General features: G+C 46.4%; 1 protein-coding gene across 1 annotated transcript in view; it reads left to right on the top strand.

Moving 5' to 3' along the window:
* ARSB (arylsulfatase B) overlaps positions 1 to 23,599 on the top strand; it is a 128,129-nt gene that overhangs the window by 75,843 nt on the left and 28,687 nt on the right. Inside the window, exon 6 of the mRNA XM_029070778.2 lies at positions 2,852 to 2,922. Within this exon, the coding sequence (XP_028926611.1) occupies positions 2,852 to 2,922 (71 nt within the window). The remainder of the gene's footprint in view (positions 1 to 2,851; positions 2,923 to 23,599) is intronic.

Here is a 23,599-nt window from a genome sequence, read left to right as displayed (position 1 = left end):
TGTGGAAAGGAAAATTAGAAGTTTTTTAGTTTGTAATGACCTCATGTCACTGAGGATGTTTTGGTGGGGTTTTTTTTTCATCTCTCGCCACTTATTGTATTTTTCCGCATCATATCTCTAACCATTTCCCTATCAAAATATTCTTTACATCTGCAATTTTTTTAAAAAAGAAACATCTTGACATGTTTTCCTGAAGACACGATTTTCCTCAACTTCAGTTTAGAGGCCATTAACATCGACTCAGAATATTTCTTTTTGATAAATACATAATCACTAGATTATTCATAATCTCTGGTATCCTGATGAGTCATCTCAGCACAGTTAGTTTTGTTATTTTTGAATCCATGTGGTTCCTCCAGATTAAGGAGAAACAGTATGCCCAGAGTTGTCTATTTTTAAAGCCACTTACTGTGTGAGACCCGAATGATCTCTTCCGTGGGTCACAGCTTTTCAGAGTCGAAGGGGATAGCCTGGGGGTCTCTCGTGAAGCTTCTCCCTAACATGGCGTTAGCTCCATTTTTGGTAGAATCACCCAGGCCATATAGCTTGATCTGCGATAACAACACTGAAGGACCCGTCCACACCTGTAATCCTGAAGAAAAGCTCGATCAGCCAATCAACCAGTCAATCAGTATTACTGAATGAGGGCCTGTTTGGGCAGAGAACAGTAGTAGTAATAATAATAATGCTGGTATTTGTTAAGCGCTTACTATGTGCCAAGCACTGTTCTAGTGCTGGGGAAATACAAGGTGATCAGGTTGTCCCACGTGGAGCTCACAGTCTTAATCCCCATTTTACAGATGAGGTAACTGAGGCACAGAGAAATGAAGTGACTTGCCCAAAGTCACATAGCTGGCAAGCGGCGAAGCTGGGATTCGAACCCATGACCTCTGACTCCCAAGCCCGGGTAGTAGTAATGGTATTTATTGAGCACCCAGGGGGTGCAATACACTCTATTAAATGCTTAGGAAAGTACAACGGAAGCAATCGACATGCTTCCTGCCTACAGTCCTACGGTCGAGACAGATATAAAAATATTTAGAACTAGTGAAATCAGAAAAAATGACGGAGGGTACAGTTGAATATGCGTACCATATTCACTTGCATAATTGCCTTGCTTTTCGGTTGAGATGGTAGAGATGTCTCTTGGGTTGGAATGATTTGGGGTGTAGGGAAACGATCGGGAAAGGCTTGGGAGAATACAAAAAAGGTAACAAAAAAACATGAATGGGGGAGGCAGACAAATACGTAAATTGCAGATGGTAGGGAGCAGATGCAACTGAAAGAGTATGGAAAGGGAAGTGAGTAAATGGGTAGTGTACGGACATCAGTCTATACATTAGTCCTAGGGATGATTGAATCTTCTATTTTCAGGTGAATTCCCTACAGTAAAAGAGAGTCAACGGAAAAATAGGGATGATTGAATCTTCTATTTTCAGGTGAATTCCCTACAGTGAAAGAGAGTCATCGGAAAAATATATGCCTTGAAAGTGAACAGACTAGACCAAATTGTAAACAGATGGTAAAGGAGAAGAGTAAAACATTAGGAACGTGGGGTCTTGAGGCATTAAGTGGAATGGAAGAATAGAGAGAACCCAAGAAGGGGAAAACAGATATGGACAACTGCTTGCCTGTTGGTGGGGTTTATCTATAGATATGGTCCTCTATCTAACAGAGAAGCAGCGTGGCTCAGTGGAAAGAGCCCGGGCTTGGGAGCCAGAGGTCATGGGTTCGAATCCTGGCTCTGCCCCTTTTCAGCTGTGTGACTGTGGGCAAGTCACTTAACTTCTCTGTGCCTCAGTTACCTCATCTGGAAAATGGGGATGAAGACTGTGAGCCTCACGTGGGACAAACTGATTACCCTGTATCTCCCCCAGTGCTTAAAACAGTGCTCTGCACATAGTAAGCACTTAACAAATACCAACATTATTATCTGTCCTTCCTTTTTAAACCTGACAGTAGTGGGATGTAGCATTGCCCAGGGGAAAGAGCTTGGGACTGTGAGTCCGGAAGAACTGGGCTTTAGGCCCAGCTCTGCCAGTGGCCTGCTGTGTGATCTTGGACCTGGTCCTCAGCTTTCCCATCTCTTCTCCCTACCTCTTATATTTTGAGTCCCATGGGGGACTGCTGCTGCTTGGGACATGGTAGTGCTTAATGCAACCCATAATCATTATTATTTTTGACAGTGAGATACTGCCAATGGATGTGAGTGTGACTGAAAAGACCGGTGTACGTGGCCAACACTCCTGCACGGAGCCTGCAAAAGGATAGAAGTTTGATAAGAGAAAGAAAGAATATTGAGATATCCAGGACTGTCTCACAGAGAGAAAGTGAAGGAAGAAGTTTGGAATAATGTGATAAGACAGTTGAAGATTAGATGGCAGTAAATTACAAGTTCTTGAAATGGTACCAGAGGGAAAGAGACCCAGGGGACAGCGAAAATGGACACTTGAAGGTCAGATTGGAAGATCTGGGGAAACTGTCCCCAGAGAAGGAAAAAAATGGAATAGAAGTGCTCCCATTTTGGAGACAAGATGTAGCTGTCCCCTTTGCCTAATTAGTGTTCAGCTCAACTTGTCTAATTTTTCAGAAAGATAATTGGGTTCACATTTACTTGTCATCAGCAGATATTCTCATTGTTTTCCCGGCATGGGGTCTTTATATCATATCTGTCATATCCCGGACATAGTGATTACACCCTAGAAAGTCCTGAGCCTTCAAATTTAAGTTCAAAATAAGACACCAACGGCAGCTTTGTCGTTTCCTACAAGCAGAACGAGAGGAAATATGAAAATAGCACATGGGCATTGTAAAAAAGGAAATTAATGCTTCCTAATAAATTGTTTTCTAGTGAAGGAAGCCCGTCCCCCAGAGTGGAGCTGCTGCACAACATCGACCCTATGTTTGTAGACCCCTCGCCATGTGAGTACACAGCCAACGCGAAAGCCACTTTGGAGGGAGACCGTCCATTGGGCGCTTGTGGGGCTTCAGAAAAAAGCCCTCTCTTCCCGCATGGGAGGAAAGGCAAGCCATCTCTCCTTGCCCATGTCCCTGAAACCTCCTTTACCCAGCTCCTAATAATAATAGTAGTAACAGTGGTATTTGTTAAGTGCTTACTATGTGCCAGGGAGTGTACCCACTGGGGTATGAGCAAATTGGGTCGGTCACGGTCCCTGTCCCACATGGGGCCCACAGTCTCAATCCCCATTTTACAGGTGAGGGGAACTGAGGCCCAGAGAAGTGAAGCGACTTGCCCAAGGTCACACAGGAGACAAGTGGTGGAGGTGGGATTAAAACCCATGACCTTCTGACTCCCAGGCCCATGCTCTATTCACTACGCCATGCTGCTTCTCTAATGATAATGATGGTACTTTTTAAGCGCTTACTATGTGCCAAGCAGTGTTCTAAGTACCGGGATAGATACGAGTTAAGCAGGCTGGACACAGACCCTGTCCCACGTGCGGCTCAAACTCTTAATCCTGTTTTTATGGATGAGGGAACTGAGGCCCAGAGAAGTGAAGCTACTTGCCCAGGGTCACACAGCAGACACGTGGCGGAGCCAGGATTAGAACCCGTGCCCGTGCTCTATCCACCAAGCCACGCTGCTCCTCAGTTCAGCCTGCTTGCCGGGCAGAACTCTTTTTCATTCCTCCACACTCCAGAGCAGGCGTATGGAAAGAATTACCCGCAGCAGGCAGGGTGATTACTCTGCACTAACCACATGCTTCAGGTGCCAGAGCAGTGAGGCCTCAGTCCCCAGGCCAAACCCCGCCCCCCCAGAGATGGGTGGCTCCCGCCCAGCAGTTGGGCCGTCCCCCTCCCGCCCTCTTTCCTCTCATGGTTGATTCTGTAAGAGGGAGAGTTGATCCCTACGGGACCAAGACCGTGGGTTTTCCTTCTGCCTCAGCCACTTCTAACCTCCGTCACATGCTCAGTCATGCATGACAGAGATGTGGCACACCAGGCTGCCCAACCTGACACGCTAAGGTCCGGGCAGGACCCTGCCACTCTCTCCCATGTGTCTTTGCTTTGTCTCACCCTCCCACTGGGCACCTTGCCCAGTGCCACCTGCTCCCTGAGGTGCAGGGACAGGTACTTGGAGGTGGTGCGAACTCAGAGGGCACAGAGCCTCTTCTCTTTGCCCCTGCAATAGCCTGACGTATGTTTGGACTGTGTTAGGAATGGGAGGGAACAGCAAGGGTCCCTTGCCACCCCCTTGCTGTTCCTATCCGAAGCCCCCAAACCGGACGTCTCCCCGTCCCGTCTCCCGCTCCTGGGGGAGCAGCTGGAAGGATGATGATTGGTCATCTGATTGGATTGTATCTACTCCGGCGCTTTGTAAAGTGCTTGTCATAATCATAATAATGATAATATTGGTTAAGCACTTGCAGTGTGCCATGCACTGAGATAGATACAAGATAAAGCAAGTTGGACACATTCCATGTCCAAGATGGGGCTCACAGTCTAAGTAACAAATTAATTAGCATTAAGTAATTATAAATGCCACACATTATTATTATTATTATCACCACTATGACTGGTCAGAAACTCCAAACTCGCCTAGGAGTGTCAGACAACCAAAAGCAGCAGCCTTCCGGGGTGAAGACAGTAGAGAGAATTCATGGATATATCTACGTATATTCCTGTCATTCAAGTTCAGAGACAGAACTCCTAAAATAATTTTGCTTTAAAAGATCTCCTTGCAAGGAGTATGCTCGTTGAGGGAAGGAATGTTTCCGTTTGTTGTTTGTGTTGTACTCTCCCAAGTGCTTAGTCCAGTGCTTTGCACACAGTAAGCACTCAGCAAATATGATTGAATGAATGAACGAATGAATATTTGCCCCCAGACATGTGCAAACAGGGACTGCAGATCTCGCAGCCCCGTCCCATTTCAGGGAAGCGACCTGCCGGGGAGAACCTGACCAAATGTCCCTGGCCGTTATTCATTTAATAGTATTTATTGAGCGCTTACTGTGTGCAGAGCACTGTACTCCGTTGTCTCCGTGTCAGCGTCGAGTCACTGCCACTGACATCATGCTGGCCCCTCTAGGCCCACCACAAGCAGCTTGGAAGTAGGTGGTCCCAAGGAGGGGGAGGCGGTGGCAAGTGGTGAGAAGCAGCGTGGCTCAGTGGAAAGAGCACGGGCTTGGGAGTCAGAGGTCATGGGTTCGAATCCCGGCTCGGCCACTTGTCCGCTGGGTGACTTTGGGCAAGTCACTTAACTTCTCGGTGCCTCAGTTACCTCATCTGTAAAATGAGGATTAAGACTGTGAGCCCCACGTGGGACAACCTGATTCCCCTGTGTCTACCCCAGCGCTTAGAACAGTGCCCGGCACATAGTAAGCGCTTAACAAATACCAACATTATTATTATTATTATTATTAAGTCCTAGCCTGAGCCCCTGGGGCCAGCCTCCCCCACCTCACTCTGTCCACACCTCAGTTCCTGCTCTAACTGTGCTCACTTTCCTTTCTACTTGCCAGGGACTCCGTCCAGGGCTGAGGGAAGCTGTTCCAAAGTCCTGTAGGAGGGGGGCTAGGGAACCATTCATTAATTAACTAGTTCATTCACTCCATTAAATGGTAGTGCCTACTCTGTGCAAAGCACTGTACTAAGCGCCTGGGAGAGTCCAGTTCAGCAGAGTTGGCAGACGCATCCCCCGTCCTCAACAACCGTACAGTTTCGAGGAAACGCTCCGGTCTCTTACCCCCTCTCCCTCCCACTCCTAGCCAAGCGATTAGGAGCCTGGAGTAGGGTGGAGCCCGTGGCCAGAGGGAGGATAGGGCTGACCTGAGCAGAGACCCCCAAAAATCAGACTGACGAAATCAGGAAGGTAGAGTTCCAGACAGGCATAATGGCCTGGACCACCGAGGGGGAAAGACGGGGGGGATGCAGACCAGAGGCAAAGCAGAACCGGCTTGGATTGCAGGGCATGCACCCGCCGAAGCAGGAGAGTGAGCTGCGGGTTTCAGGGGAGGGAGTGGAGGAAACAGCAGCCAGCAAGCAGGAGTCCCGCATCAGTAGAAGCACTAGATTTAGGAGAAAACGTCAGTCACCTAACTGAGAAAACAGGAACCGAGAGCTCTTTTTAAGGGTCAGTGGAGGCGGCTCGCCAGGGGACGCGAGAAACTTTGGGTGCTGGCGTGGGACTCTGATCGCCAACACAAGCCTAGAGTCAAAACGTGCATTTCAAACAGCTCCCAAGATTTCCTTCTAAAAGAGCCATCTCAACTCGTAGTCCCTTTCCCTGGGAAACCACATGAAATGATCACACCGGGCGGGCCAGACAGAACCCACCCGTTCAGGTTCTTTTCTTTATTTTTATTTTTTTAGTGTGTGAAAAATCCATCTGTCAAAATGTCCAGAAGTGATAGGTGTTGGGTGAAGGTTAGCAGGAATATATAGAAAATTACCTTTAGACTTGTGAGTAGGTATTGTGTCTGTTTGTTGTGGTATTGTACTCTCCAGAGCGCTTAATACAGGGCTTTGCACACAGTGAGCACTCAGTAAATGCGATTGAATGAATGAACTGGTGGGAAAAGTAATTGTAATGATGATAGTGGTATTTGTTAAGCGCTTACTCTGTGCCGGGCACTGTTCTAAGCGCTGGAGTAGTTACAAGGTAATTGAGTTGGACACAGTCCCTGTCCCACATGGAGCTCCCAGTCTTAATCCCCATTTTACAGATGAGCTCACTGAGGCACAGAGAAGTTAAGTGACCTGCTCAAGGTCACACAGCAGGCAAGTGACAGAGCCGGGATTAGAATCCAGGTCCTTTGGATTCCCAGGACCATGCTGTATAATGGTATTTGTTAAGTGCTTATTATGTGCCAGACATTGTACTAAGTGCTGGGGCAGATACAAGGTAATTGAGTTGGACACAGTCCCTGTCCCACATGGGGCTCACAGTCTTAATCCCCATTTTTTAGATGAGGTAGCTGAGGCACAGATAAATAAAATGACTTGCCCAAGGTCTCAAAGCAGACTCATGGCAGAGCCAGATTAGAACCCAGGTCCTTTGACTCCCAGGCCCATGCTTTAATCCACTAGTCCACGCTGCTTGCCTTGAAATCTCTAGCGGAAGGGAAATCCCACCCCATCCCACTTCTAAAGAAGGAAATTGGGCCAGGAAGATCCCATCCACTAGGTTTCATGATCGAGAGCAGCCCCACCTCACTGCTCTCCTCTCATTCACAGCCCGCACGGTCAGGGAGATGGCATTTCATTGAGAAAAAGTTGGCTGTAGGAAAACACAGGTACGAAACACCCACAAGCACACATGTACATACAAACCCCCACCCACACCCTGCAGCCCTCTTAGCTGTGAACCTAATCGCAGCTGGCTTGCTTTTGGAAGGTAATGAATATTCCACCCTGTTTCTGAACCCGCAGCAGGCCCGGGGATGCCAGACCCCGAATATTGGGCGGGGGGCTAGGATTCCCAACCCCTTCCTTTGCCAGATGTTTACCTAAACCCAAAGCATCCAGAGCCACTTCGAGGAAACCCGATTATAGGATGAAGGGCATTCCCAGATGTGAGCGTCGGGGCTAAGGTTCGTGCTTCAAAGGGATTTGATTCAGGTTTGGGGCATTTCTTTCCAAGGAGCTTTTTCTGTCTCAGAGTTTTTAATGAGGAGGTAGGTGTGCTCCCGATTACAGGGAGGAAGGAAGCGCTCCCCTCTCCCCCATCTCCTTCACGCACACAGCCGGGGCTTTTTGTGGTGAACTCTCCCCATCGTCACATCGGGTTGGAAGCGCCGCACCTCCTCTGTCCCCCCAGCCCCGCCAGGTTCGGCTCCTGCTCCGCGGGCTGTCCTGCTGCTTCCACACTTGGGCTCGGCCGGCTTAGACCCAGAACGAGGAAGTCCCCCCTACTCAACTCCCCGTGTCTCCAGGGGTTACTTTCTGACTCCCTCCACTCTCAGGGGTTCACTGGGTCAGACCCAAGCTCTAGCCCACTCAGGATTCTGCCTCCACAGTGGCGCCAAGATTCGTTCATTCATTCACTTGGGTTTATTGAGCGCTTACTGAGTGCAGAGCACACGGTAACATCGCTTGGAAAGTACAGTCCGGCAACAGATAAAGACCATCCCTAACCAACAGCGGGCTCACAGTCTAGAAGATGCCCGGAGGAACTGTGTGGCAGCTGCCTCTGCCAGGGCCGGTGCCATGAAGTAAAATGGTCAGGGCCAGGTTGGTAGGAGGAGAGTTTTGGGGAAGTTCAAGGCCTGACCAGACTTTGACCTGTGACCCTGCCCCAGGCCCACCAAAGCCTAAATCTAACCTTGGGTGTGAGGGGATTTACCTGTGTGATAACATCAGTGGGGTTTCAATCCACTCGAACTAGCAACTCCATATCCACACTTGTTATTTTTGGATGTGGATTTTTCTCGAGTTAAATTCCTCTTATACTTGTCCTAAACTCGTGCCTGGCCCCAAATCAGCACCTGAAAAGACAGCCAGACATTTCTGGTTCTGTTTATACCAGAGCTTACCTGTGAACCCTGCTTCACAAAGGACACTTTTTCATTTTTATTTTATTTGTGCTTCCTGTGTGCCTGGTACTGTACTAAGCACTGCAGACAGATACAGGCTAGCCAGGATGGACACAGTCCCTGTCCCTCATGGGGCTCCGAGTCTTAATCCCCATTTTATCGATGAGGTAACTGTGGCCCAGAGAAGTGAAGTGACTGAAGTTTCCTGTCACACCTTCTTGCCACACCTGTGGGACCCTTTATAATGATATATTTTATTTACTATGGTTTGGTTGTTGGGGTTTCTTTTCCCTTTCTTTCCTCAAATCATCAGTATTCATTGAGCGTCTGCTGTGTGCAGAGCATTGCACCGACCATTTGGGAGAGTAGAACAGAAGCAAAAGATGTGGTTCCTGCCCTCTAAGAGCTATAATCTAATGAGGAGATGGGTAGACTTAAAATATCTGCAAGTAGTGGGAGCAAGAAAGAGGTCAAGGGTATTTCAGATAGTAGTGTGAATGTCATAATAAGATAGCGAAATAAACGACGGAATGTACATATGGACAGAATGCCGAGGATGGATAGAAATACGTAAGTGTTAATGTTGGCAGGCCTTAAGGTGTTGGGAATTAATTGGAGAAGGTGTCTTGGAGGTGATGGAATTTTAGGAGCATGCTCCTGGATGTAGCAATGGTAAGGAAAATTGTAGAGGAGACAGAGGAGGGAAAGGGATTAAACTAGGGATGTTAAACCTCTCAGGGCAAGAAAATGTGACCAGAAATAGTAGCTGTAATAATAATAATAGTATTTGTTAAGAACTAGATATGTGCTAAGCCCTGTAACTAAGCACTGGGGTAAACAGTTCCTGTCATAGTTTAAAGGGGAAGGAGAACAGGTATTGAATCACTCTTCTAAGGTGAGGAAACTGAGGCACAGAGAAGTGAGGTCACCTGACCAAGGTCCCAGCAGGCAAGCAGAGGACCCAGGATGAGAATCCAGATCCTCTGACTCCCAGGCCCCTGCTCTTTCCACTGGGCCACACCGCTTGAAAAGTCAAGTTTGCAAGTGGCACTCTTATTCCTCCCTGCGAGTTGATAGCCTGCCGAGTTGGAAGGGTTTCCTTTTCATTCATTCAATAGTATTTATTGAGTGCTTACTATGTGCAGAGCACTGTACTAAGCGCTTGGAATGTACAAAGCGGTAACAGAAACAGGCCCTGCCCTTTGACGGGCTTACAGTCTAATTGACTGTAATCCCGCCGTCTGTACGGTGACAATATAGAATAGGTCGAATGGGATGAGACCCAGATCTACTTTCCTCGGTGGTGGAAGGGACAGGATCAGATAAGACATTTTCAACTCTTATTCTACTAGTCATAGCTTCATCAAGCAGATTTGGAGATACCGATAAGCATCTCAGGTCTGCCAGATCTGCTTTACTAGTGGCCAGCAAACTGTTCCAATGTTTTCAGAATGGTTGTGGTTTAAACCACATGTTTCCAGTGTTTTACAAAGAATCTCCAGTAATAATAATGGTAATTGGGGTTTTTTTTTTGGTTCTGTTTTGTTTTTATGGTATTTGTTTAGCACGTACGGCGTGCCCGGCACGTTACTAAGCGCTGGGGTAGATACAAGCTAATCAGGTTGGACACAGTCCCTGTCCCACGTGGGGCTCACCGTCTTTAATCCCCATTTTACAGATGAGGTAACTGAGGCACAGAGAAGTTCCGTGACCCGACCAAGGTCACAGAGCAGAGAAATGGCAAGGCCGGAATTAGAACCCAGGCCTTCTGACTCCCAGGCACTTATACTATAGTGCTAAGCCCAGAACTAAGCATTGGGGTAGATATAAGATAATTCAGGTCAGACACAATCCCTGGCCCTCATGGCTCTCAGAGTCTAAGTGGGAGAGAGGCCCTGAATCACCACCCCCCAGGTCGCACAACAGGCAAGTAGCAGAGCCAGGATAATAATGTTGGTATTTGTAAAGCGCTTACTATGTGCAGAGCACTGTTCTAAGCGCTGGGGGAGATACAGGATGCAGGTCCTCTGACTTCCAGGTGCCTGCTCTTTCCACAGGGTCATGCTGCTCCTTAATCTAGTCTAAATAGCATCTGTAATATTGCATCTATTACCTTCTTCCTGTAGTCTTTAATTCAAATCTATCAACCACCCGGCACCCACAAAGAACATTTCTTTGAGGAAGCAGTGTGGCCTAATGGCAAGATTGTGAAGTGTCTGGGAACTTAATGCTTATGAAGAGTCCAACTGGGATTTAAAGATCTGTTGGCTTTTTAAGGTATTTGTTAAGTACTTACTAGGTGCTAGGCACTGTACTAAGTACTGGTGTAGTCAAGCTAGTCAGGTTGGACACAGTCCATGCCCCATATGGAGCTTGCAGTCTTAATCCCCATTTTGCAAATGAGGTAGCTGAGGAACAGAGAAGTTAAATGATATGCCCAAGGTCACACAGCAGACAAGTGGCAGAGTTGGGATTAGAACCCAGGTCCTTTTGACTCCCAGGCCCGTCCCCTATCTGCCAGGCCATACTGCTTAGACAAGAGCCCACAAAGAGGAATGGAAAGGATTTACACCCTTTATATGCTATTATTAGGTTCCTTTGCTATAGACCCTGGTATCCTGTCATCTTCCACTGACCCCAGTTTGAGAAATGGTTGCTCTTTGGATTTAGAGTGCAGCAAACTAGCTAGACTCAAAATTCAGGAAGAACCAAAGGAAGTCCAGGACAAGAGGTACTCATCAAAATTTGGAAATGGAGGCTTTAAAGCAAAAAAAAAGAGGAAAAAACCATTCTTCACAAAGTAAGTAGTAAGGACGACGACTTCATTACCACTTGGAAGAGAGCAGGCCGAAAGTATCAGAAAGTTCAAAAGGGATGTGAATATAAATTGTAAGCTCCTTGTGGGCAGGGTTTCTGTCTTCTTGCATTACACTCTCCTAAGCAATTAATTTAGGGTTCTGCAAATAGATGCTCAATAAATATAATTGATGGTTTAATTAGAGAGGCTGTGGGGCTGTTGAATGGAGAAGCAGTGTGGTCTAGGGGAATTAGAACCTGAGTTCTGATGCCCACTCTGCCACTTACCTGCTCTGTGACCTTGGACAAGTCACTGACTTTACCGCTACATCTGTTTCCTGATCCATAAAATGTGAATTCACGGCCCGTTCTCCTTCCCACTTTGAATGAGAGCCCCATGTAGGACAGGAACTGTGTCTGATTATTTTGTATCCCTTAGTGCTTAGTACAGTGTGTGGCCCACGGTAATGGGTTAACAAACAACACAATTCATTCATCCCTAGCTATCGGATGGATGTCCAGGAGGGCAACAGTCCCACCGTTCCTGCACACGTCCTCTTGCCACTCTTGGAGACTTAAGACTGGACCATTGGTCTGACTTAGTGTTGCCCTGTCTTTATGTGCTTATGAGTCTGTGTCTGTGAGTCTGAAATTGTGCTCCAGAGGAAAGAGCCCGGACTTGGGAGTCAGAGGCCGTGGGTTCTAATCCCGGCTGCGCCACTTATCGGCTGTGTGACTTTGGGCAAGTCACTTAGCTTCTCTGTGCCTCAGTTACCTCATCTGGAAAATGGGGATGAAGACTGTGAGCCCCTCGGAGGACAACCTGATTACCGTGTATCTACTCCGGTGCTTAGAACAGTGCTTGGCACATAGTAAGAGCTTAACAAATACCATCATCATCACCATCTTGCTTCCAAAGAAGGAGGGAAGGACTGGAAGGGAGAAATGTGGAGTGTCAACTCAAAAGCCTCCTGAACTAATTGGGAGGTCCTTAAGAATGCAGATTCCCACGAGGAGGAACATGGTTCATTTTAGCATTCTTTAAATATCAGCATTGCATCCCCGAGAAAATCCCAGAAAAAACCCCCACCCTCACAAAGTCCTTTGGAAGGAAATTGAAGTCAATTATCAGCTATGTCACATCACCAGGTTGGCCAGATTTTAAGTGTCTTGGACACTGAGGGCTTCTGCTTTAATTACAAGTTGAAGTGGACTCCAACCTTCACCTCTTCAGAGAGTCAAAATGTTAATACTAGCCCAAGGTCTCTTTCCTTAATGTCAAGTGCGGGGCCTCAAGGAAATTGAACTGCTGTGAAAATGAGTATAGGCGTTTGCATTTTTTGACGTTCGTGTGTTAAAAATTGTAGCATTTCGTGCTGGTTTTCATTTAGAAGCCCGAGGCCATGTGTGGCAAAGAGCATGTGGAGATATGACTTCCTGGGCCACAAGTTAAAGTCGAAAAGGAGGCCACATGGCACGACTGTGCTGACCCCGATAGGAAGACCCATTTGGGTGGCACATGCCAAAATGCATCCTGGTTCATGCTGTCTTATTTTAAGCGTAGACTGTGAGCTCTTATGGAAGATCGGGATCGTGTCTGCCCAGATTGCCTTGCCCCGTTTACCCCCCTGCTTAGTACGATGCTTGGCACATAGTGGGTGCTTAACATATACAATTATTATTAATAATAGTAGTGGTAGTAATATGGTAATATTAAACAGCTTCCATGAAATAGTTTGGCTTAGTTGTCACCAGATAATCTCTGAGAAGTTTTTGTAGCGGAGAGGGAGAAGAAAATGAAAAGGGAGGGAGAGAGATTCTGAACCAGACTGAGCGAAAGCCTTCTCTCTCCTCATAATGGTTTTCTCAAGATGAACTTTTGGTTCAGAAACACTGACGCCAAAGGGAATATCGAAGAAAGGAGGGGTTTTTGCATGGGATGGAACAGTGATATCGCACCCCAACTACTAACCAAAAGTAGTAGAAATGAAAAGGGGGTTAAGGATTGCAAGGCAGAGAATAAAAGAAAACGTCTAGACCTTCCACTTCTTTTTCCAATTAGTCATATTTTCAAATTCACATGAGGTTTTTTTTTTTAAAGTAACAACAAAATTGCAAACAGCAGTACTTATGCTACATTGAGTTCAAATGAAGGCCCATTCCTTTAAATGTAAATATTTACAATAGGGGCTCAATAAAGGGAGAAGTAGGAAAGGGGCACACATCAAAATTAATGGGCATTTTCATTCCTGAGACGGAAACCTCACTGAATGTGAGAACTGCCAGTTTCTCCTCGTTTTGCTCTTTCCCTTTAAAAAACCCGTTTTCCAAGTTGTTGATGGTCTGGCAGCCGCTGGGGTGACGTCAACTCTTCCACTGTGCAGGATCTGCCTTCTTTTAGATGGCCCGATGGCATTTCGTCAAGTTTTGGTGATTCAGCTGAATTAAAAACCGACCTGGCTTGAGTTGCAATTCCCCCAACTCGCTAAACCAAACAGCCCCATTCCGGAGCCGTCACTAGGCGGCCGGCCTTCAAGCCCGGAGGAAACTCTATATCCCCTCTGTAGGCCGCTTTATTCCCACCACCAGAAGTAAATGAGTAAGTGAAAGAAAACGCACTCTTTCATTCTGAGCCGTTAATCGAAATCTCTCTCATTATCTTTTAATCTAGCCCACTAATTCCCGAATGAAAGGCCTGCCCTTGAAATCGCACTGACTGTTTTTTGAGCTTGGATTAATAGATTAGCCTAGCCTTATTTTCTCAAAGAGCAAATAGTTGGTTTGATGGAATGTATTTAAGGAATAGTGGAGGGGACCAAGACAGTCATCATCCAAGTCTTCCTGGAGGGTGCCTAGATTCTCCCTGATCTAGGCCCCGAAGTCTCTCATAAATGATTACGGTCCGACTGACTGACCTACTGAAATGGGTGGAGGGAGGCTTTTCAGGTTGTTGTTATGAGGAGAGTCATAGTGGCTTCTTCCCTTCGTTTTGTCCATTTCAGCAGGATCGAGTTCAGGTGTATGATGATGATGATGGTGATGATGAGGATGGCATTTGTTAAGCATTTACTATGTGCAAAGCACTGTTCTAAGCACTGGGGGGGAATACAAGGTGATCAGGTCATCCCACGTGGGGCTCACAGTCTTAATCCCCATTTTCCAGATGAGGTAACTGAGGCCCAGCGAAGTGAAGTAACTTGCCCAAAGGCACACAGCCAACAGGCGGCTAAGCCGGGATTAGAACCCATGACCTCTGACTCCCAAGCCCGGGCTCTTTCCACTGAGCCACGCTGCTCTGAGGTTGGGACCGATTAGAAGGGAAGGAGAGGGAATAACAGGAAGTAACTAGTGAAGACAATGTGACCTGATAGTAGAGTTTAGGGATCCACCAAAAACACGAGGAGTTCCGAGAAGATGGGGTTAACACGTTGATAGCCCATCGTAGATCAGTCGGTCAGTCAGTGGTACTTCTTGAGCACCTACTTGGTGTGCAGAGCAGCAGATTAGCACTTGGGAAAATGCAATATGATAGAGTTGGTTGACGTAATCCCTGCTCACAGGGAGTTAACGGTCGGTGCGGGTCGGGGAAGAGATGGGATGACAGACTTGAAAATAAATTAAGGTAGGGGAAGTAGAGTACAAATATATGTACAAAAGTGCGGTTGGGCTAGGGTGACTTTCAAAGTGCTTACGGGGCACACGGCCAAGTGCGTAATTGATGCGGAGGGGAGGGTAGATAAGGGAAATTAGGGCTTGGTCAGTGAAAGTCCAGCAGATCTGCAGCTCCGGTATCCACAACCCTTTCAGGACTTCCCCTTGACCTCTAGTTTGAGAAGCACCGTCTTATTCCAAAGACCGTTCCCCCATTGCCCCATTTAACCTCCCCCCGCCAATTATTATAACTGAAACTACATAAAAGCCTGCTAGACTTGCCATTTATAATCATATAACCAATATCTTCGGAGTATACGTCTATTTCGGAGCATATGTCTATGCAGTGGCAGAGATCCAAATCTTTGAAATGCAGAACTTGTGTTAAAGTGTTTGTGACTTTTTTTTCCACACTAGCATGTAGGTCAAGTAAAAAACAATGCTCATTGTCCTTCTGACTAATAGAAGGGTTAACTTGGGTATCAGACTTGTAATTGTTAAGTGAACTTAGTGCACATCAAAAGGGAGATGCTCAAAATTCACTGGTGAAGGGATGGAAAAAAACTCGTTCCCTTTAGTTAAAAAGGAACATGCAGTGACATTCCTCTGGCATTTCAAAAGCATCCTTGGGAAGACCAGATGCGTCCTGCTGAACCAACTGGTCACTCAGTCAATGAGTAGAATTTATCGAGCTCCTTGAGAACAGATAACAGGTCCTTTGACCTGTATTGTACTCTTCCAAGCATTCAGCACTGTGTTCTTCCCTAAAGTAGGTGCTCAATAAATAGTGCTCATTGATTTGACTGCCTCCTGTTCCATTTTAGCTACTTGAACAGTCAAAATGAAGGGCCAGTTTAGTACAAAGAAAAGATCCAGTTGTTGTTATGCATTCTGACTGCTGTTCCCCAGAAATCACCCACATTTCTTCTCCAATTCAAGCAACTCTTTGAAATTAAACCAGGATGAAAATGCCCACTGTATCAACCCTCTACTCTTTCACTGAGTTCAGTCCATGACTTCTGGGAAATGATTATTGTGTGCCTGCCAGGCTTCCAGGTTCCAAGAGAATTAGAGGGAAAAGAGTGGGCATCCAGTTTTGTTATAATTCCACAAATGCACAGTCTATAGTGTTTTTTATATACCCCATAGCTATACCATGTGAGATATCCTTTTTCCTCAAGATTAGAAATAAAACAAACCTATGTAATCAGGGTAAAAAGTCTCCCTGGAGAAGGGAAAGGACACCCAAATCTGTCTACAAGAATTGAAATCTGAAGGTTATTGTTTGTTTTTATTTAGTATGGATCTGTTCACTACCTGTGTGACAGTAATGAATTACAGAGTCTGGGTAAGGACCAGCATCTCATCAATTCTTTCAAAATCTATATTCCATTAATTCTACAAAGGTCAAGGTCACAGTCATCCCTCAGAACTTTTTATTTTAATAAAGTAGCTGCAAGTCTTCTGGGTTCATTAGAAATTCATTAGCACCAAAAGCAAGAAAAGGTCACAAAATGTCTCTTTCCTTAGTCAAGTAATAGAAAAAAAAATCGTATTTCTTCAATAATTCATTACCCCAGAAGATTCAGAGAAACCCTTGACATTTCATATCCATTTTCTTTGGAGGAAATAAATATCATGGGAAAAACGACAAATTAATGAAAAACAAATACAGTCATACAATAGACCCAGCCATGCCAGAATGAGCACAAGTCAAAGTCTGCCTTCTTTTTAAGACCTTTCCAACTTCTAAGGGTTACAGTTACCACAATAGCTTCGGCGCTTTAGTTACAGAAAGCCAGATACCCACAAGTGAAATATAAATTACGAGAACGTGGGTTGGAAAAGCAGACCAATTCCATCATGTTCATACACGTTTAAACTGCAGTGGGAGAATCATTTTAGAAGAAGCTCCTCGAGGGCAGGGACCGTGCCCTTCACTACTTTGCGTGCTTCCAAATGCCCAAGCGTAGCACTGTAGGTGCTCATTAAATGCCATCGCTGCCACTGACTTTGGCAAAAAGATATCGAGAGCTTGAGACGAATGGAAACATTCTGGAAGGAATTTTTTACAGTCGCTGGAGAGACAACTTCAAATGACAATAGCACATTAGTACATTCAGTACACTCAGTTCTGCTAAAACACACGTCTTCACTCTGCGTTTAAGTTGGAACGCCAAATTAGGGAACGTTTTTCCGACAGCCTGCATCTGTCCGGATGCATCACGGCCCAGCGTCAGAAGGAACGGTTATAAAGTCGTATGCAGAATTGGATGGGGGGGCGAGTACTAAAGTGCTGGTTTCCCTTAGTGTGAGTTCTGTGAGAATAGCCCTATCTGTCTTTTGTGTAGGATAACAAAAATCTTAGTCAGTTCAGCAGGAAAAGGTTTCAAGAGATCACCTATGCATGCCCACTCATGCTCATCTAAGATACAGCGTGGCTCAGTGGAAAGAGCCCGGGCTTGGGAGTCAGAGGTCATGGGTTCGAATGCCGACTCTGCCCCTTGTCAGCTGTGTGACTGTGGGCAAGTCACTTCATTTCTCTGTGCCTCAGTTCCCTCGTCTGTAAAATGGGGTTGAAGACTGTGAGCCTCACGTGGGACAACCTCATTCCCCTGTATCTACCCCAGCACTTAGAACGGTGCTCTGCATGTAATAAGCGCTTAACAAATACCAACGTTATTATTATTATTATTTTAAATGGCTGTCTAGTTCATTTCTGAAGATCGTCAAATCTAGAGATGTCATATCCACCCAGCTGCCTGTTCCAGTATTTTATCACCGTCACAACAAATAAGTATTCCCTTATTGTTAACGAACTCCTTCCTACAATTTAAACCTCTTTTCCTCCAAGGTGGTCAACCTTCTCCTCATACTAATCCTTCACAGAGTTAAGGATTTCAGGGTTAAAGTCCTTTCATAGGCCTGGGAACTAGAGGACTTGGCTTCTAATCCTGACTCTGCCATGTCTGCTGTGTGCCCTTGGCAGGTCACTGAACTTCTCTGTGCCCGTTACCACAGCTATAAAATGGAGATTAAATCCTACTCCCCGATAAGACTGCGAGCCCCATGTGGGACAGGGACTGTGTTCAGCCTGATTGTCTTGTATCTACCCCACTGCCTACAACAGTGCTTGGCATGTAGTAAGCGCTTAACTGGTACCATAATAGGAATTATTATTATTCTCAGCCCTCTCCTTTCCAGACTAAATATCTATATCCGTTCCCTTAACCTGTACTGGTAAAATGCATTTTCCAGTACTTTTTTATTCTTCCTTTGGCCTCTCTTTCAAAACGTACTGACAAGACTAGAGCCAAAACTAGGCCCAAATTGAGATAAGTAGAGCAGATAAGGATGAGTTTGAGACGGACATGGTCAACCGATGCCTGGATTTACTCCAACAGCACTCCTCAGCCCGGGCACCAGAGTAGAGGGAGCGGGGTGTAGAGGTGATCCAGGGCTGCAAGGTGGGAATATGAGCTTGACGGAGGTTTGAGGGAGTCGAGTTCAGCGGAGAAGGCAGAGAAGAGGGCCTGGATTTGTACATCAAGAGAGAGGAGGTTGTTGTAGAGAGACCAAATAGGACATGATGCCTTGAGAAAAGTGGAGGGCGTCTGTCAAGAGAGCAGAGTTTTCTGTGTAGGGAAAGCGCAGCTTTGCAGGGAGAGTGGATGTATTAGAGAGAGGGCAGGTGAGGAGTTCATGGCTAGAATGTGAGATTCCAGAAAGACTGAAATTGAACATTGTACAGTAATTAGGGATAGGAGAATGTGCCAAGTTGGTGAGTGGGTGAGATGGGGTGGAGCTAGTAGGTGGTGGAGTTGAGTGAGTGGAAGCAGGTGTATGGAAGCTAATCACACCCCAATCTCATGGTTTTCAAGGGGGTGAAGGGAAAGACAGTAGGAGAGCATCCCAACCAACTGGATTCCAACAAAGCTAGTAGGGGTTTCCTGCCTCAGTTTCTTCACCCTGACACCGGTTTGCGTATTAAAATGAAAAATACAACAATTATCAAATATCTATTTAATAAAGATATTTAATAACGGTAACCTTGAAGCACGGCCATTAACTGATCATTTACCCTAAGTGTTTTATAACCTAGTGATCCTCCAGTATTTTCCTCACAACCCTCCTCTGAGAACTCACACTACTTCCCATGTACCCCCAAAAACGTGTACCGGGACATTTATGCCATTGAGAAAGAAAGCACGATTGTGGCCCCGTTCATTTGTTTAACCTACCTCCTGTACTATTTGGAAATTAAGCTAATAAGAGGATTATAATGATTAAGTTAATTCTTTTGCCATTTCCAAGCACCGAGTCCTCCAGATAAAATCTATTGGGGAAACCCCCTCTAATCGTTCTTTGGCTTCGGTTCCAAAGGCCACTATTGTGTAGAAAACAATGGCTCTACTGGCATGGAGTAGACTTTTCAACTTTAGGTTGAAAAGATTTGGAAAAATCCACCCCTTTGCTAAGGCTTGTAATGAAATCTGACTCATTAGGTCGGCTCCATCGAGATTGGCAGAGCTCCCTCGTCCCCCCAGAAAGAAAATACCACTGGTCGGATGTTGTCCACCTACGCGCTGGGTGTTCTGTCTTTGGCTGGATTGTGTTGTTTTAGTTTGTTTGATGTCTTATCTCAATACCTCTCTGCCGCCTGCTGCTGGGTTTGCTAATTGCAAATGGGATTATTGCCAGTTAACAGTTATTTCTTATGGTTGAAGAGTATATTTGCTGAACCCTGCTATGAGTGTAAGCCTGTGTGTTTCTGTCGTGTCCTCCTAGAGCCTCCCGAAGGCTAAACACTCAGTATTATTTTGGATTGAATGCTCTTAAATAGGCCATCATCGAGGGCAACTCGGTTGGCAACCTACTCCTGCTCCTGTCGCCTCGAAGCCTCTCTTCATTTGGGGTCTTTTACCATCATTCATTCAGTGATGTTTACTGAGCTCCTTATGTACTTGTACTCGGCCCTCGGGAAAATACGGTACAGTTAAAACCACCGTTGATGCTGAGGGGCTGGCGGGGTAACGGCCGTACCTCTGAGTTATGGTCACGACTCTGAAGATTGCCCATCAGTTGATCGATGTTATTTATTAAGCATCTTACTGTCTGCAGAGCACTATACTAAACACTTGAGAAAGTACAATAGAAGACATGATCCCCACCCACACTGAAGGTTGAAAGGATCTGTCAGTCACATGGCTTGTAAACTCCTCAAAGAGCAGCTTCCCGGTCATGGACTATTAGTGTAAGTTTCCATAACTCTCTTCCCCTCTTCAAAGCCCTTCCATTCATTCATTCATTCATTCATTCAATAGTATTTATTGAGCGCTTACTATGTGCAGAGCACTGTACTAAGCGCTTGGGATGAACAAGTCGGCAACAGATAGAGACAGTCCCTGCCGTTTGACGGGCTTACAGTCTAATCGGGGGAGACGGACAGACAAGAACAATGGCACTAAACAGCGTCAAGGGGAAGAACATCTCGTAAAAACAATGGCAACTAAATAGAATCGAGGCGATGTACAATTCATTAACAAAATAAATAGGGTAACGAAAATATATACAGTTGAGCGGACGAGTACAGTGCTGTGGGGATGGGAAGGGAGAGGTGGAGGAGCAGAGGGAAAAGGGGAAAATGAGGCTTTAGCTGTGGAGAGGTAAAGGGGGGATGGCAGAGGGAGTAGAGGGGGAAGAGGAGCTCAGTCTGGGAAGGCCTCTTGGAGGAGGTGATTTTTAAGTAAGGTTTTGAAGAGGGAAAGAGAATCAGTTTGGCGGAGGTGAGGAGGGAGGGCATTCCAGGACCGCGGGAGGACGTGACCCGGGGGTCGACGGCGGGATAGGCGAGACCGAGGGACGGCGAGGAGGTGGGCGGCGGAGGAGCGGAGCGTGCGGGGTGGGCGGTAGAAAGAGAGAAGGGAGGAGAGGTAGGAAGGGGCAAGGTGATGGAGAGCCTTGAAGCCTAGAGTGAGGAGTTTTTGTTTGGAGCGGAGGTCGATAGGCAACCACCGGAGTTGTTTAAGAAGGGGAGTGACATGCCCAGATCGTTTCTGCAGGAAGATGAGCCGGGCAGCGGAGTGAAGAATAGACCGGAGCGGGGCGAGAGAGGAGGAAGGGAGGTCAGAGAGAAGGCTGACACAGTAGTCAAGCCGGGATATAACGAGAGCCCGTAATAGTAAGGTAGCCGTTTGGGTGGAGAGGAAAGGGCGGATCTTGGCGATATTGTAGAGGTGAAACCGGCAGGTCTCGGTAACGGATAGGATGTGTGGGGTGAACGAGAGGGACGAGTCAAGGATGACACCGAGATTGCGGGCCTGCGGGACGGGAAGGATGGTCGTGCCATCCACGGTGACGGAGAAGTCTGGGAGCGGACCGGGCTTGGGAGGGAAGATGAGGAGCTCAGTCTTGCTCATGTTGAGTTTTAGGTGGCGGGCCGACATCCAGGTGGAGACGTCCCGGAGGCAGGAGGAGATGCGAGCCTGAAGGGAGGGGAAGAGGACAGGGGCGGAGATGTAGATCTGCGTGTCATCTGCGTAGAGATGTTAGTCAAAGCCGTGAGAGCGGATGAGTTCACCGAGGGAGTGAGTGTAAATGGAGAACAGAAGAGGGCCGAGAACTGACCCTTGAGGAACTCCGACAGTTAAAGGATGGGAGGGGGAGGAGGCTCCAGCGTAGGAGACCGAGAATGATCGGCCAGAGAGGTAAGAGGAGAACCAGGAGAGGACAGAGTCCGTGAAGCCAAGGTGAGATAAGGTACGGAGGAGGAGGGGATGGTCGACAGTGTCAAAGGCAGCAGAGAGATCAAGGAGGATCAGAATGGAGTAGGAGCCATTGGATTTGGCAAGAAGGAGGTCATGGGTGACCTTGGAGAGAGCAGTCTCGGTAGAGTGGAGGGGACGGAAGCCAGATTGGAGGGGGTCTAGGAGAGAATGGGAGTTAAGGAATTAGAGCTCACCTCCTCCGGGAAGCCTTCCCAGACGGAGCCCTCCCTTTCCCTCTGCTCCTCCTCCCTTCCCCGTTGCCCCGACTCCCTCCCTCTGCTCTGCCCCCTTCCCCTCCCCACAGCACTTGTATATGTATATATTTATTGCTCTATTTTATTAAGGATGTGCATTTATCTATGGTTCTATTTATCTATTTTGATGGCAGTGATGCCTGTCTATTTGTTTTATTTTGTTGTCTGTCTCCCCCTTCTGCGAGCCCATTGTTGGGTAGCGATTGTCTCTATCTGTTGCCGATTGTACTTCCCAAATGCTTAGTACAGTGCTCTGCACACGGTAAACACTCAATAAATCCGATTGAATGAATGAATGAATAGAGCAGGTGCCTTAGCCTTTTTCTGGCCCAGGGGTGGTCCATGGAGCTTGTGGGAGAGGGTGGAAATTTTCACTTTTGTTAGAGTTTTGACGCCAAAGTGGCTCTCTGAATAAAAAACCCCAAACCCCACAGCGTTCAGGTAAATTGTGGAAAGCGACTTCGGAGTCGTGATTGATATTATGACCATCCCGTGGCCTTTTTGGTCCTTCAGTGCCGGTATCTCACAGTATTTTTTGTGAACAGTCACAAATTAGTCCTCACCACCGCTCTGACCAGGTAGTTGGTTGGAGTACTGAGGTTCGCTGAGACTGTAAGCTTCGTCAGAGTTACCGAGCAAGGGAGAAGAGGAGCACGAAGAGATGCCAGTCTCCTGATTTCTCCATCAAAATGCAATCTCATTCTTCTTCCTTATTAGGCTGCCTTGGGGAGATTGCTAAAGAAATTACAAATTTAAATGTAAAAAAAAATTCATAGATTCATCATATTTAAACAATTCAAGATGAGTTATGTTTAACTTCATCTTGAATTATTTTTCAGTCACTCGATTGTCCAACACTGTATGGGCTCCAAATGATTATTAAAGGCATAAGCTAGACCCCCTCCACTGACAGCCATTTTTCTGCATCACAGAGTAATAGTCTCTTTCAGAAAGGGTAGGTTTGCTGGGGTTTCAGATTGTGCTACAGTTTACCTGTTCTAACTGCTAGGGTAGATACAAGTTAATCAGTTCAGACACAGCCCTGCCCCCTCTTAAGTAGATCCCCATTTCACAGATGAGGAAACTGTTGATGTTGAGAAAGAAGCTTCTGAAATACCAAAGTTTCATTTTTTGATAGGAAATATTTTGGATTGAATGTTCTTAAATTAGGCCATCATCGAGAGCAACTTGGTTGGCAACCTGTTCCTGTTCCTGTCACCTCAAAGCCTCTCTTCATTTGGGGGTCTTTTACCATCATTCATTCAGTGATGTTTACTGAGCTCCTTCTGTACTTGTACACGGCCCTTGGGAAAATACTGTACAGTTAAAACCACCAGGCCCCGCCAGGCCGGACCTTACAATTTGATGAGGGAGACAGACACAAATCATCATAAAAATAACAACAATAATAATAATAATAATAACCACTAGAGTAAAAAAAGGTAGAGGCAATTGGTAACTTGTCCGCTGTGGGACCTTGGGCAAGTCACTTAACTTCTCTGTGCCTCAGTTACCTTATCTGTAAAATGGGGATTAAGACTGTGAGCCCCATGTGGGGTAACCTGATTACCTTGTATCTATCCCAGCACTTAGAACAGTGCTTGGAACATAGTAAGTGCTTAACAAATGCCATCAT

Source organism: Ornithorhynchus anatinus, chromosome 1, assembly GCF_004115215.2.
Source record: "Ornithorhynchus anatinus isolate Pmale09 chromosome 1, mOrnAna1.pri.v4, whole genome shotgun sequence".
Classification (NCBI taxonomy): Eukaryota; Metazoa; Chordata; class Mammalia; order Monotremata; family Ornithorhynchidae; genus Ornithorhynchus; species Ornithorhynchus anatinus.
Note: the sequence above shows the minus strand (reverse complement) of the source record. Positions and strands in the feature narration are given on the sequence as shown.